Source organism: Octopus bimaculoides, chromosome 4 (assembly GCF_001194135.2).
Source record: "Octopus bimaculoides isolate UCB-OBI-ISO-001 chromosome 4, ASM119413v2, whole genome shotgun sequence".
Classification (NCBI taxonomy): Eukaryota; Metazoa; Mollusca; class Cephalopoda; order Octopoda; family Octopodidae; genus Octopus; species Octopus bimaculoides.
This window is the reverse complement of record NC_068984.1, coordinates 43,081,414-43,094,675: the sequence shown is the minus strand read 5'-3', so window position 1 is coordinate 43,094,675 and position 13,262 is coordinate 43,081,414. Positions and strand designations below refer to the sequence as shown.

The following is a 13,262-nucleotide window of genomic DNA, read 5'->3' as shown; positions in this document are numbered from 1 at the left end:
CCCACTACACTTAGGAAGGGCATCCAGCTGTAGAAACTCTGCCAAATCAGATTGAAGCCTGGTGTAGCCACCTGGTCCACCGGTCCTCAGTCAAATCGTCCAACCCATGCTAGCATGAAAAACGGACATTAAACTACGATGATGATGATAAGTATCATGGATAAGTGAAAGTTTTTCAATGTAAGGGATTTATATAACCAACACACATTTTATTATTTTGTTGTACTAAGTTCAACTTCTGTTAAGACTAAAGCTTAAAATGAGATGTTTAACAAACCCTGCCAAGATGGTGTTCCCTATGTATACTTTATAAAAGAAAATAGGGTTCCTCTAACCAAATTGCTTAATAGGACTTATCATCACCAGTTTTATTTAAAAAGAAATAGACAAATTTCTCTACCTAAAGGCACTTTAGGTAGAAGTAAAAGAAGTAATCTGTGGCAAAGAAATAAAAACATACCTTTCGGAACATGCGAACAGGAGGGAAATCCAGCATTGTAGTCAGAAAGTTAAGCCGACCACGATGGGGCATACACATGACTATGTCTGTGACACCATCTGAAAGAAAGGCATTGCAATTTAAAATTTACCGTAATTTATCTTTTATCATTTACTTGTTTCCATCATTGAACTGTGGCCATGCTACCACAGTACTTATTTTTTTCAAGTTTAGTATCTATTCTTTTGGCCTCTTTTGCCAAATCAGTATGTTTCAGAGATGTAAACAAACTACTCTCAGTTGGAAAATGCTGGCAGAGGAGACAAAGACAATGACACACACATATACAGATATGCAAAAGGCTTCCACACAGCTTCCATCTCCAAAATTCACTTACAAAGCATTGGTTGGCCTTCGACTATAGTAGAACTTCCTTGCCTAAGATGCTGTGCAGTGGCACATTATGTGTTTGCAAAGCAAGTTTCTTGATCAGCATAGACATGCCTATTAAGCTTTGATTTATCACTTCATTTAAATTCACAAAATGGCCAGAAGTATAGAGGTATGTTATTAGTGAACTAAATTAATAGCAACTTTGGATGTTTTTCATTTGAAAAAACAAATTCTCAGAGCAGTAATGTCAGGACCAAAAGAAAAATTATTGCTTTTGAACAGTCAAAAAATTGAAAGAAAGAAATAGTCAAACTTACATTGGGATGACCTAGAAAAGATTTCATCAAAAGCTGCCATCATACTTTCACAACCTTCTCCTCCATATCTTTTGACAGTGGTAAACTTGGAAGCAAGGAATTGGTCAAATGCCTGATAATAGTAATAATTTACAATTGAAGTCAGAAGTATGGTTATCCAACAACTTAGTATGTTGACAGGATGATGATGATGATGATTCAAACAATGTTATTGACATAATAAATGTATGAGCAGTATCTTTTATCAGATATGGAGCTAAAATTGTAGATTGGACAAAAAGTGACATACAGAAACTTGACAGAAAAACTGGGAAGCTGTTGACTATGTATGGAGCCCACCATCTGAAAGCTAATACTAACTGGCTATACTTGAAGAGAGACCAGGGTGGAAGAGAGTATGGACAGAAGAAAAAAAAGCCAACTAGAATATTTACACACCAGCATAGAGAAATTACTAAAGGTAATGAATAAAAAACAGGTGATCAAGTGGGAAATTGACCCAAAAGGATGAAAAGTTAAGTCAACCTTGGTGGGACTTGAACTCTGAAAGTAGAGCTGAGAGAAATGTTGCTGAGCATTTTGTCTGATGTGCTAAATATTCTGCCAGCTGGCTGCCTTAATGATATTTATAATAATAAAGGCCTCTGCCAGGGGTGTAGCCAGCCCACTTATGCGTACCTTCCTTTATTGGACACTAGACTCTGCTTGCGAAGACCCGTTGAGGCAAGTGAAATCGAAATCGAACTAAATTCGTCGACTGGCACCCATGCCAACGTCGTCTCCTTCATTGGACACTAAACTCGGCTTGCGAAGACCTGTTGGGGCAAGCGAAAGCGAAATCGTGATGGCACCTGTGCCCAGCGTTGCCTTCCTGGCACGTGAAAAGACATTCAAGCGAGATCATTGCCAGTGCCGCTGGACTGGCTCCTGTGCAGGTGGCACACAAAATATACCATTTTGAGCGTGGCCGTTGCCAGTACCAACTAACTGGCCTTCGTGTTGGTGGCACGTAAAAGCACCCACTACACTCTCGGAGTGGTTGGCGTTAGGAAGGGTATCCAGCTGTGGAAACTCTGCCAAATCAGATTGGAGCCTGGTGTAGCCATCTGGTTCACCAGTCCTCAGTCAAATCGTCCAACCCATGCTAGCATGGAAAGCGGACGTTAAACGATGATGATGATGATGATGATGATAGGCAGAAGACCTGAAATTTGGGGAAGAGGCTAGCAAATTATATTAACTCCAGTACCCAACTATTACTTATTTTATTGACTCTGAAAGGTAAAGTCATCCTTGGAAGAATTTTAACTCAGAATGTTAAGATTCACAAAATGCTGTGAAGTATTTTGGCCATGGTGCTAACAATTCTGCTGTGTATGTCTTTAATGATCCAAGTCAAAAACTAAAATTGCAGTAACACTCCCACCCAATACTACAGTTGAACTGCTGGCCTTATGAAGAACAAAATGTCTGCTATATTTGCAAAAAAAAAAAGAAAAAAAAAGAAAAAATACATCTGAGTATAAGAGTTATTTATCAAAGATAATCGAATCAGTGTTAAAAGAAACATATCTAAAAAAAACAAAAAAAGCAGATTTAAAATGTTCACAACATCAAACCAATAATAAGTCATTCAAAGACATACAAAATTTTGAATACAATACCTGGCAACGAAGCATCAACTTGGCCAGAGATATCTGACGTTCAGCAGACACTTCAATGGAATCTTTTGTCTCAAAAGCATGAGCAAACCATTCTCGTTCCACTTCATTCTATGAAAGAAAATAGTAACAACATTTTGATTTTTGTTAAGTAGAGTGGCTTTCACTTATTTGTTTGTTTGTTGCTATTTACTCCCAAACTGATTGCTCTGATTGAGACAGTCTAGCCAAGACAATCCAATCTCTTTATCAGTCACAGCGTACCCTAGACTACATTTTCCAATGTGTTTTTATAGATAGTACGGTGTGGTTTGAAGATGATTTGGCTGCTATTTCTCATAGGTCAAGAAACACATAGTACTCCTTTACTGGTTTGTGTGTGTCCAACACATGCCAGCAAGGAGCAGACATTAAATCATGATGATGATGATGATATGCATTTGTAATTTATACTTGTAAAACTAGACATGCATAATTTATGATGCAAAAATTACATAATCTATGCAAAGATTACATAATTTATGCTAAGATAAGTATGTAGTAACGCCGTGCGCATGCGTAGTCTCACGCATGCATGGAATTAAACAAGCAAGCTTTCCCGCTTAATTCTATCTCTTTCTTGCTGGCCAGCAATAGAGCATGGATGTGTCAAGCAGTGTCTCTGACATTCCAGCCTGGAGACAGTCTCTTTACGTGTATAGCTGTCACTCTCCATCTTTCGGACTTTTGTTTCTGTGTCTTTGTATGCATATTGCTTGTGTAGTGGTGATGATGTTCATATCTCATATAAACAAAAAGTCTGGTAGCTTAGTAGTTGGAATTATAATAATGAAAGACATGGAATTATAATAATGAAAGTACATTATTTGTAAACAAGTAAAGGCTGGTATTAAGAAGGTAAACTCAGCCATAGAATACTGCTTCAAGAAGTCTTGTCCAGCCTATGCAAGCATTGAAAAAGAAGACATAAGATCATTGATGATGATGATGATGACAACAATGATGACTTAGCTACTTCATAGCAATCATAACGAAATAGAATTCATTGCTTTGAAGTATGAGGTGGTATCAAAAAGTTCCATGACTAGTTATGGTTAATAAAAAATAACTTATTTACCCAAGTTTTAAAATCATCTCCTTCGAAATAGTGACTTTGCGCAGCAACACACTGGTCCGAGCCAGCGTTCCTGCCACTTTTGGAATCCAGCCTGAAAGTTGTTTCCTGTAAGTGAGTTGAGGACCTTTTGCAATTCACTCCGAATCTTGACAGCGGTATTAAAATGGTGACCTTTGAGCTGCATTCTCGTCTTGGATAAGAGACAGAAGTTTGCAGGTGTTAAATCTGGCAAACATGGAAGGTGTGGAAACGATATCATGTTGTTTTTGGCAAGAAACTCACAAGTGAGGAGAGCTCAGTGACAGGGTGCACTGTCATTGTGAATCTTTGCGCTCTACAGATCCAATTGTTTTTGCCAAATGTCCTTTAGATGCTTCAAAACATTGCAGTAGAACTCTCAATTGACAATCTGGCCCTTGGGGATGAATTCTTGATGCACAATTCCACTTTTCCAGGGGTGATGCTTGTGGCAGGTCTTCCAGATCATTCATCATTTCCCAGAGATGTTCTTCCACTTCTTAAGTGTCTGTGCCGCTCAAAACACTGTGTACAATCCATTGCAGGGTTATTTCATCTCTACTGAGCTGTCACTAGTACTCATTTTCAGCTAAATGGACTGTAACAATGGGAAATGAAGTGCCCTGTTCATGGATACAATGTGCCACCTGATCCAAGAATTGAACCCATGAGCTGAACACCCAAACCATAATTCCACACACTTTTACAAGAGCATGCATACAACTCACTGACATAAAGCCACATGAATGATTTCATGAGATGGATTTTTGTTGTATACCAATTCTACAACTATTAACCTTCTTCTTTCTTACAACTGCTCAGTCAAGCCCACAAGGAAGCCTCTATGCACTTACTCAACATGCAAGAAATAGCAGCCACATTTCTCCAAAATCATAACCTACCTATCCAAAAAAATTGGATAATGCAACCCTAGGTGTGCTATATCTGAGTATAATTCAAGATAGACATGCCTGGAACCTACCTCAGCAGAGCTGAACTGGGGTACAAATAACAATAACTACAACACAGTGCTGCTGCATTATCATCATCATCATTTAATGTCCATTTTCTATGGTGGCACAGGATGGATGATTCAATAGGAGCTGGCAAGCCAGAGAGCTAAAGCAGGCTACATTTGTCTGTTTTGGAAAGGTTTCTATGGCAAGATGCCCTTCCTAATGCCAACCACTTTATAGAGTGTATTGGGTACATTTTATGTAACACCAGCAGAGGTGCTTTTTACATGGCACCCATTATTATAAGAAAGACCACCAACAGCTGAAGTTACAGACAAATTTGTGTAATCTTACCTCTAAATGTTCAAATTCAGCACCGATATGTCCGCAGTACTGTCTTTGGAGATTCTCTATTAGTTCTTTAGGGGACTGGTAGCCATATCCACAATGTAGGATACCTTTAACATTTATGTCTGCTACCTCATTATCTCCAGAGAAGCCATAGCGTGATGGATTCAGTTGTTGAATGCTCCTGTAAATAAACAAGGGAAAACAATAAAGTATTAGTTTGAGATTAACCATTGTCATCATCATCATCATGAAGAGAAAAACACTGTCATCATAACAAACATATCATTGCTATATATGCTAGATGTTAGCATATTGTTGGGCTGCCTAGATGAAACAGTGTAAGAACATGAATAGAAAATGGTAATATGCTCTACTATAGAATCGTATGAAAGGAAAATTGCAAGTTAAACAATGATCACACAATTATACACACATACACACAAATATATATTCATACTTGTTTGTTTGTTTTCCATGTTTTTCAATCTTAGCATGGATTAAATGACTATATTGAAGTCTTGTTTTATTGCTAGATGCCCTTTCTGTTGCTAACCCTTATTTGTTCTTCAATGTGAATAGAAGTATGTGCATATATGTGTGTGATGCAAAGATACACAGAATTTATACTTCAGAAAAGTGAAAGGAGAAAATAACACACTGCTACAAAACTTACTGTGTTTCTTTAAGTCCAAGTGGATCCAATTTAGCAAGTTTGTGGCCATAGCGTCGGTAGTTCTGTACCAAGGCATAAGCGTTGCTATGTTTTATTCGATTTTCAATGGTTTCTGAACATAACACTAGAATTAATATAAAATATAAAATTAAATTAAAAAAGAATATTGATAAAAATAAACTGCAAAAAGTATAACTGGAGTGTAACAGAGATGAAAACAAAACAAAAACAAAACTAGTCTTCCAAAAGGGATTGGATTTTCACTTTTACTAGCATTACATTCCAAAGAATGTGAAAATATTGCAACAGTACCAATCAGAAAGAAAAGTAGCAGGACTGAGTTAGTGAAATAGCTCGACCATAGATCAAGACAATACTAGAGAGTGAAGAAGAGAGCTTCAGTATAGTTGAATGACATGCTAGAAACAGTAGGCAAATTTATCTCATATGACTCCCTACAATCTAACAAAACAGGGAAGAACACATTATACTGGGTCATCCCATAAATAATGTAGTTTTTGCAATTGCATGAACTAAAATTAGGAGGGGGTGGGTGGGATAAACTACCTGCATCAACTTGCTATAAAAGCAGGGAGCAATTTTACCTTGTACTTATTCTTATTGCAAGTTTTGAAGAGTGTAGTTCGATTTTAACAGTTATTTTTTCAAAGCTATAATGGAAGTGACAAAGGAGCATATTTGGTTACAAGACGAAAGGTGTTCTTCCATCAGGATAATGCTCAACCACATACGGGTTGGAGTAGTTTTAATGAGAAACTGATGCCCCACCCACCCACCATATTCACCAGACGTTGTCCCATCTGATTATTTTTTATTCCGCATTTTTCAAAGTCATTTGGATGGAAAAAATACGAATTCTGCAGACAAGGTCAGAACAGTACTGGAGGAGTATTCTTCATCACGGACAAGTGAATTTTGGAAGAGGGACCTTGCAAGTCTAGCAGATAGATGGAAGAGAATTGTAGAAAATGAAGGAGAGTATATTTTAGATCAAAAAAGGACTTTATCTTAATTTTGAAAAATAAAAGAAGTATAAAGAAACCACATTATTTATGGGATGACCCAATATAATACAGTTTAAAACATCCCCCAAAAAGATAGGATGATCACAATTAGAATGCCATTGAATGGAATACAGTATTGAGGGAGGTGGCTCTATGCCTGGTGATGGGAGATTAGAGTATGGCATATACACACATGTATTGAGTGCTATTTCTCTTCTTTGTTCCACTAAACCTGCATGTGTTTCTTTCACCAATGTATAAGATATGAACATCAGTGAGATAACCAGATAACCAAATAACCAGCACTTATAAAGTCCTTTGAGATATTAGTTCTGCATCGAATTACAAACTCTCTTATCATGGCCACTATCAGACATAGTTAACCAGTGATTGGCCTGCTGGAAACCTGTAACTCATTTACAAATTATGAAGACTTCTATAGTATTTTTAATGCAAATTGATTCTAAATCCCTGAAATTTTGCATCTGCACCGTTGTTTAGCTCAAAGTCAACCCATATCAAGCAGATTTATGATCAAAGTGAGATGAAGTGTTTTGCTCAAGACCACAAGAAACAAAACCACAATCTCATGACTGTGAGTGAAAGACCCTAACCACTAAACCATGTACCCTCAAAGATATATATTTTATTAATAATCAGAATAAATTATGAATAAAATATATGTATTTATGTTTTGAGTTCTATTTTCCTGTTTGCATCACCACACCTATATATAACTGGCTGCTAAATAGTTTCTGTCAACTAAATTCCACTCACAATGTATAGCTCAACCTAAAGCTAAGTAAGATTGAACTTGTGATAACATGTTTCTATAAAGTGAGCCCCTAAATCACATAGCTGGATTTTTTGGTGACTTCTGTTTTTTTTTTTATTTTTGTTTGTACAAAATATCGGTTCCCATTCTAAATCATATTTTCTTGTTTTAATCATTTAATTTACTGAATACGAAATTGAGTTAAATTGGACATTAAACTCCACTTGCGAAGACCTGTTGAGGCAAGTGAAATCGAAATCAAGTTAAATTTGACGTCTGGCACCCATGCCAACATCGTCTCCCTCATTAGACACAAAACTCAGCCTTGCGAAGACTTATTGGGGCAAGCGAAAGCGAAATTGTGATGGCACCTGTGCCCAGCGTCGCCTTTCTGGCACTTGTGCCCTCGGCATGTGTAAGGACTTTCGAGCAAGATCGTTGCCAGTGCCGCTGGACTTGCTCTTGTGCAGGTGGCACATAAAATATACCATTTTGAGAGTGGCCGTTGCCAGTACCGCCTGACTGGCCTTCGTGCCGGTGGCACGTAAAAAGCACCCACTACACTCTCTGAGTGGTTGGCGTTAGGAAGGGCATCCAGCTGTAGAAACTCTGCCAAATCAGATTGGAGCCTGGTGTAGCCATCTGGTTTCACTAGTCCTCAGTCAAATCGTCCAACCCATGCTAGCATGGAAAGCGGACGTTAAACAACGATGATGATGATGATGAAAATGTGGCTCAAGACCTCAATTTGGGTGATCTTCCTGAGACACCATATCCAGTTTCATTTTACTATTCATTTGAGATGACCTGTTTTTATTCAACAACATCTCCAGTTTCATTTATCATTTTAGATCACCTGCTTCATTCCAGGTCACATCATCCTACACTGAGATACAAATGCTTTTTGCCAAGACAGTAGTATTGTCTTTAACTGTGCATTTTAATAGCTATGTAGTAAACAGAGTTACATTCTAGAAACCGTTAGCAATAAATAAAGCAGGTCAGCATAACAAGACTGGGTACCAAAGAAGAAGAAGAAACATTCCTGGCAGAAAAAAACAAAAGATTACTATGCATATTGGTTTGGACTCTTATCATGTGAAAATCAAAATTTAGATTGGCTTCTCAAAGGAGGACACATGTCAGTCATATTAAATTAGCAATATGTTCTAATTATTTGTGTTATCTGTTATCATAAATTACACACAGGAAAATAAATACAAGCATTTATAAAAAACCTGTCATACTCTTTCTCTCTTCTTATATTATCTTAACTTTACTTTTATTTCTTTGTAGTTTTATTGTGAGAAATGTACCCCAACACACACACACACATATTATATATATCAATCATCATCATCATTTAACATCTGTTTTTTCATGCTTACAAGGGTCAGATATGTGGCTGGGAAGCAAACTTCTTACCACACAGCCACACCTGCACTAATACCATTTCTCATAAACATTGTGTTTATGAGAAGTAAAGGTTAACATATTTAAGTATGGGTTAACATTTAATGAAGAGTAAGAAAATGGTGGGGTATAACATGGTGGGTTGGCAAATGACATTTGAGGAATTAAATTCAGTATTCTTTTTTTAACCCTTTAACATTTAATCTGGCCCAAATATTCAACCTGTTTTATGTTAAAACTGACCACATCCTATTTCTCACACCTACCCTACAATGTCATTCTAAAAACATACAAACACACCATTGAAATCTTAAAGCTACAAGATAATGTGTGACTAATTCAAAACAATGTGAATAAATGAGTATTACATTTGACAAAGAAATCTGAATGCTAAAGGGTTAAACATCTAGTTGGGTTATAAAACTGTAATAGCACTTAGTGATTCTCTTGTTACTACTTTGGCAAGTATGGTGACATCTACGCTTAGCTGATGAGGTGTAATAAGTTAAAACATGCTTGATGTTATCAACCATACTTGCCAAAATTATTACAAAACTAATCATCGAGTTAATGTTTTGATCTTCTAATCAAATTTGTATTTCTAGATCTTTCTTTGTGTAGCTGTGCGGTAAGAAGTTAGCTTCCCAACCATATGGTTCTGGGTTCAGTCCCACTGCATGGTATCTTGGGCAAGTGTCTTCTCCTATAGCCCTAGGTCAACCAAAACCTTGCAAGTAGATTTAGTAGACAGAAACTAAAAACCCATTGTGTGTGTGTGTTTATGTCTCCTTTTCATGACATTATGATAGTTGTAAATGAATGTTACTGTCATACAAATAGTGTCATTTATTGTCAATATTCTGTGAAAGCATGTCTGGCCATGGGGAACTATTACTTTACTTGAAAACAGATGAAGGTTGGCAACAGGAAGGGCATCCTGCCAAAGAAAACTCTGCTTCAAAATAAGCTCCAGCTGACCCATACCAGCATGAAAAAGTGGATGGATGGATGATGATGATGATGGCATTTGTGTAATTAGCATCACTTTTTTTTCATATATCTAATATTGATTTGTGGAACTGTTTGCTCACTCTTTACTCTCTTTTACTCTTTTACTTGTTTCAGTCATTTGACTGCGGCCATGCTGGAGCACCGCCTTTAGTCGAGCAAATTGACCCCAGGACTTATTCTTTGTAAGCCTAGTACTTATTCTATTGGTCTCTTTTGCCGAACCACTAAGTTACGGGGACGTAAACACACCAGCATCAGTTATCAAGCGATGTTGGGGGGACGAACACAGACACACAAACATACACACACATGTATCTATATATACATATATATACGACGGGCTTCTTTCAGTTTCCGTCTACCAAATCCACTCACAAGGCTTTGGTCGGCCCGAGGCTATAGTAGAAGACACTTGCCCAAGGTGCCACGCAGTGGGACTGAACCCGGAACCATGTGGTTGGTAAACAAGCTACTTAACACAGCTAGCTAATTATCATTATCATAATTGTATATTTACTTTTGTACTGGCTTTTTATTGAGAGCTGAACAAAATATCAATTTCTGCATTGCCCCATCTTAGTGTTAAATAATACACTGTTAGGAGTCACTCTTCAAATATTGCATCTTTAAGGTATTTTTCCTGCCCATCCATCCATGTGTCAGCCTTTACAGATTAGTAATTCAGAAGGTACATCAGCTGTACCAAGATTACCAAACCCTTTCCTTCTACTCTTTATTATGACAACTGACAACACAATAGTTACATATGCTAATAAGGAGTATACAGAGTGACACACCCCACTTATTTAGATTTGAACAAATGAAAACAAATTTACAAACCCATTTCTTTGTTGCATAACATGCAGCATATCTTTCATGCATCTACTATTGACTATTTAACCATTCATCTGATGCATATCAACCCACATCACAAATGCTAATTGCTATTGCATTTCTTTCCATGCTAACTCCTACTTTCTCACTCACTCAAAGCCCCTTTCTTTTATGTTTTCTTTCTCACCAAAACTTATACACAGTAAACTCCTCTTATCCAGTACTCAAATAACTGAAACTTTCAAGCAACCAGAAAAAAAATTAAAAGAAGATGTATTGTTAATTAGAATTAAGAGAATTTGTGCTACTTTGTATTCATTGTCATTAAAAGAAAGCTTGTTTCTACTGTAGCTAAAATGGATAGTTGTTTCTCAAAGTACAGTAGACTATTCAATTTTGCTGCATTTACAGTACTCCTATTTGTCTGGGTTAACCATTTAATACCTGGATTACTCTGTCATGCTTATTTATTCAAATTGTAGCTTGAAGATTTCAATGATGCAATTGTTTAATTTTTATAATGACATTGTAACATAGGTGTGAGAGGCCAGATCTGGCCAGCTAGAACATACAAAAGGTACAAGATTTTGGCTGGATATGGCTAATTTAAATGCTAAAAGGTTAATAAAGCTTATTCTTTACTTAAATTATATTTTTATATTCCTTCCTATTTCTCTCATTTCTATGTATATTCAGAAGACTAATGCTTATACTGATGTATATATAGAATTTTAATAAATTTTTGTATGATAATTTAAAACTGATGATCAAACATCTGGAAAATTCAGTTGTCTGGTAACCCACCACTCCCATTGGTGCCAGACAGGGAGTTTATTGTTGTTTCTCTTAATAAAGCCTCGTGTTTGTAGAGTTCAAAACAGGGTAGTTGTGATTTCTTACGAGAAATAACAATATATATATATATATATATATAGTTTCTGTCTATCAAATTTACTTACAGGGTATTGGTCAGCTCGGGGCTATAGTAGAAGACACTTATCCAACCAAGGTGCAGTGCATTGGACTAAACTAGGAACAATGTGGTTGCAAAGCAAGTTTCTTAACTACCACAAAGCGATGCCTGTGCACATATATATCATCATCATTTAAAAGCTACCTTCTATGCTGGCATGGGTAGAACGTTTTGAAAGGACATAAGTCTGTCAATTGTGTTGAGCTTCAGTATCTGTTCTGGCAGGGTCATCTACAGTTGGATACCCTTCCTAATAGTAGCCACCTTACAGAGTGTACTGGATACATATTTTACAGTATTTGTGCTCACAAGGCTGTTAAGTAACTTGTAAACACATAATTAGTGTGGAAGACACGTATTAATGATTCAAAAAGACAAAGTAATAATAAAGTCTTGGTGTTTTTGAATGGCTAATATGGCATCCATGTTGTAATCACTTGCCTGGCAAGTACACCAATATATATGAATTAAAAGTTTGAACATTTTAAGAGTTGAGGATTATATTTTCGTGAATAACTGCAGAAAGAAAACCAAAGATCTTGAATTTTCAGCTGTCATTCAGACACAATATGGCTGATGAGAGGAAAGCAGATAGGTATGTTAAATGTTCATGATTGGAGGTGGCACAAAACTTTCAGTTCTAAGATGAAAACGGGATGGGGCACTAGCTGGTGACAGAAGAAAAAGAATACATAGCATGTCTGAGGTAGCAGATCAACAGCACATCAAGCAGCCAAATGGCATTTTTCAATGCAAAGAAGGATGTTTGTATGTTCGTCGTTTAACGTCCGCTATGTGTAGAAGCAATTTTATATTGTGGGTCTCATTTCAGCTTTGTAGAATCTTGACCCTTTAGCATTTAAACCAGCCATATTTGGCTCAATTATTCTATGTTTTATGTTCAAACTGGCCATCTCTGGTTCCTCACACCAACCCTACAATATCATTCTAAAAAATTAACAGTTACCTCAACAAAATCTCATAGTTACAAAACAGTACATGATTAATTCAAAACAATCATCATCATCATCATCATCGTTTAACGTCCGCTTTCCATGCTAGCATGGGTTGAACGATTTGACTGAGGACTGGTGAAACCGGATGGCAACACCAGGCTCCAATCTAATTTGGCAGAGTTTCTACAGCTGGATGCCCTTCCTAACGCCAACCACTCAGAGAGTGTAGTGGGTGCTTTTACATGTCACCCGCACGAAAACGGCCACGCTCGAAATGGTGTCTTTTATGTGCCACTCGCACAAGCCAGTCCAGGGGCACTGGCAACGATCTCGCTCGAAAATCCTACGGG

General features: G+C 37.1%; 1 protein-coding gene across 1 annotated transcript in view; it reads right to left on the bottom strand.

Annotated features, from left to right (window-relative positions):
• LOC106874001 (2-oxoadipate dehydrogenase complex component E1) overlaps positions 1-13,262 on the bottom strand; it is a 53,016-nt gene that overhangs the window by 34,174 nt on the left and 5,580 nt on the right. The window contains exons 3-7 of the mRNA XM_014921555.2: positions 5,926-6,049; positions 5,256-5,433; positions 2,814-2,921; positions 1,150-1,261; positions 461-558 (exon numbers count right to left, since the gene is read on the bottom strand). Of these exons, the coding sequence (XP_014777041.1) occupies positions 461-558; positions 1,150-1,261; positions 2,814-2,921; positions 5,256-5,433; positions 5,926-6,049 (620 nt within the window). The remainder of the gene's footprint in view (positions 1-460; positions 559-1,149; positions 1,262-2,813; positions 2,922-5,255; positions 5,434-5,925; positions 6,050-13,262) is intronic.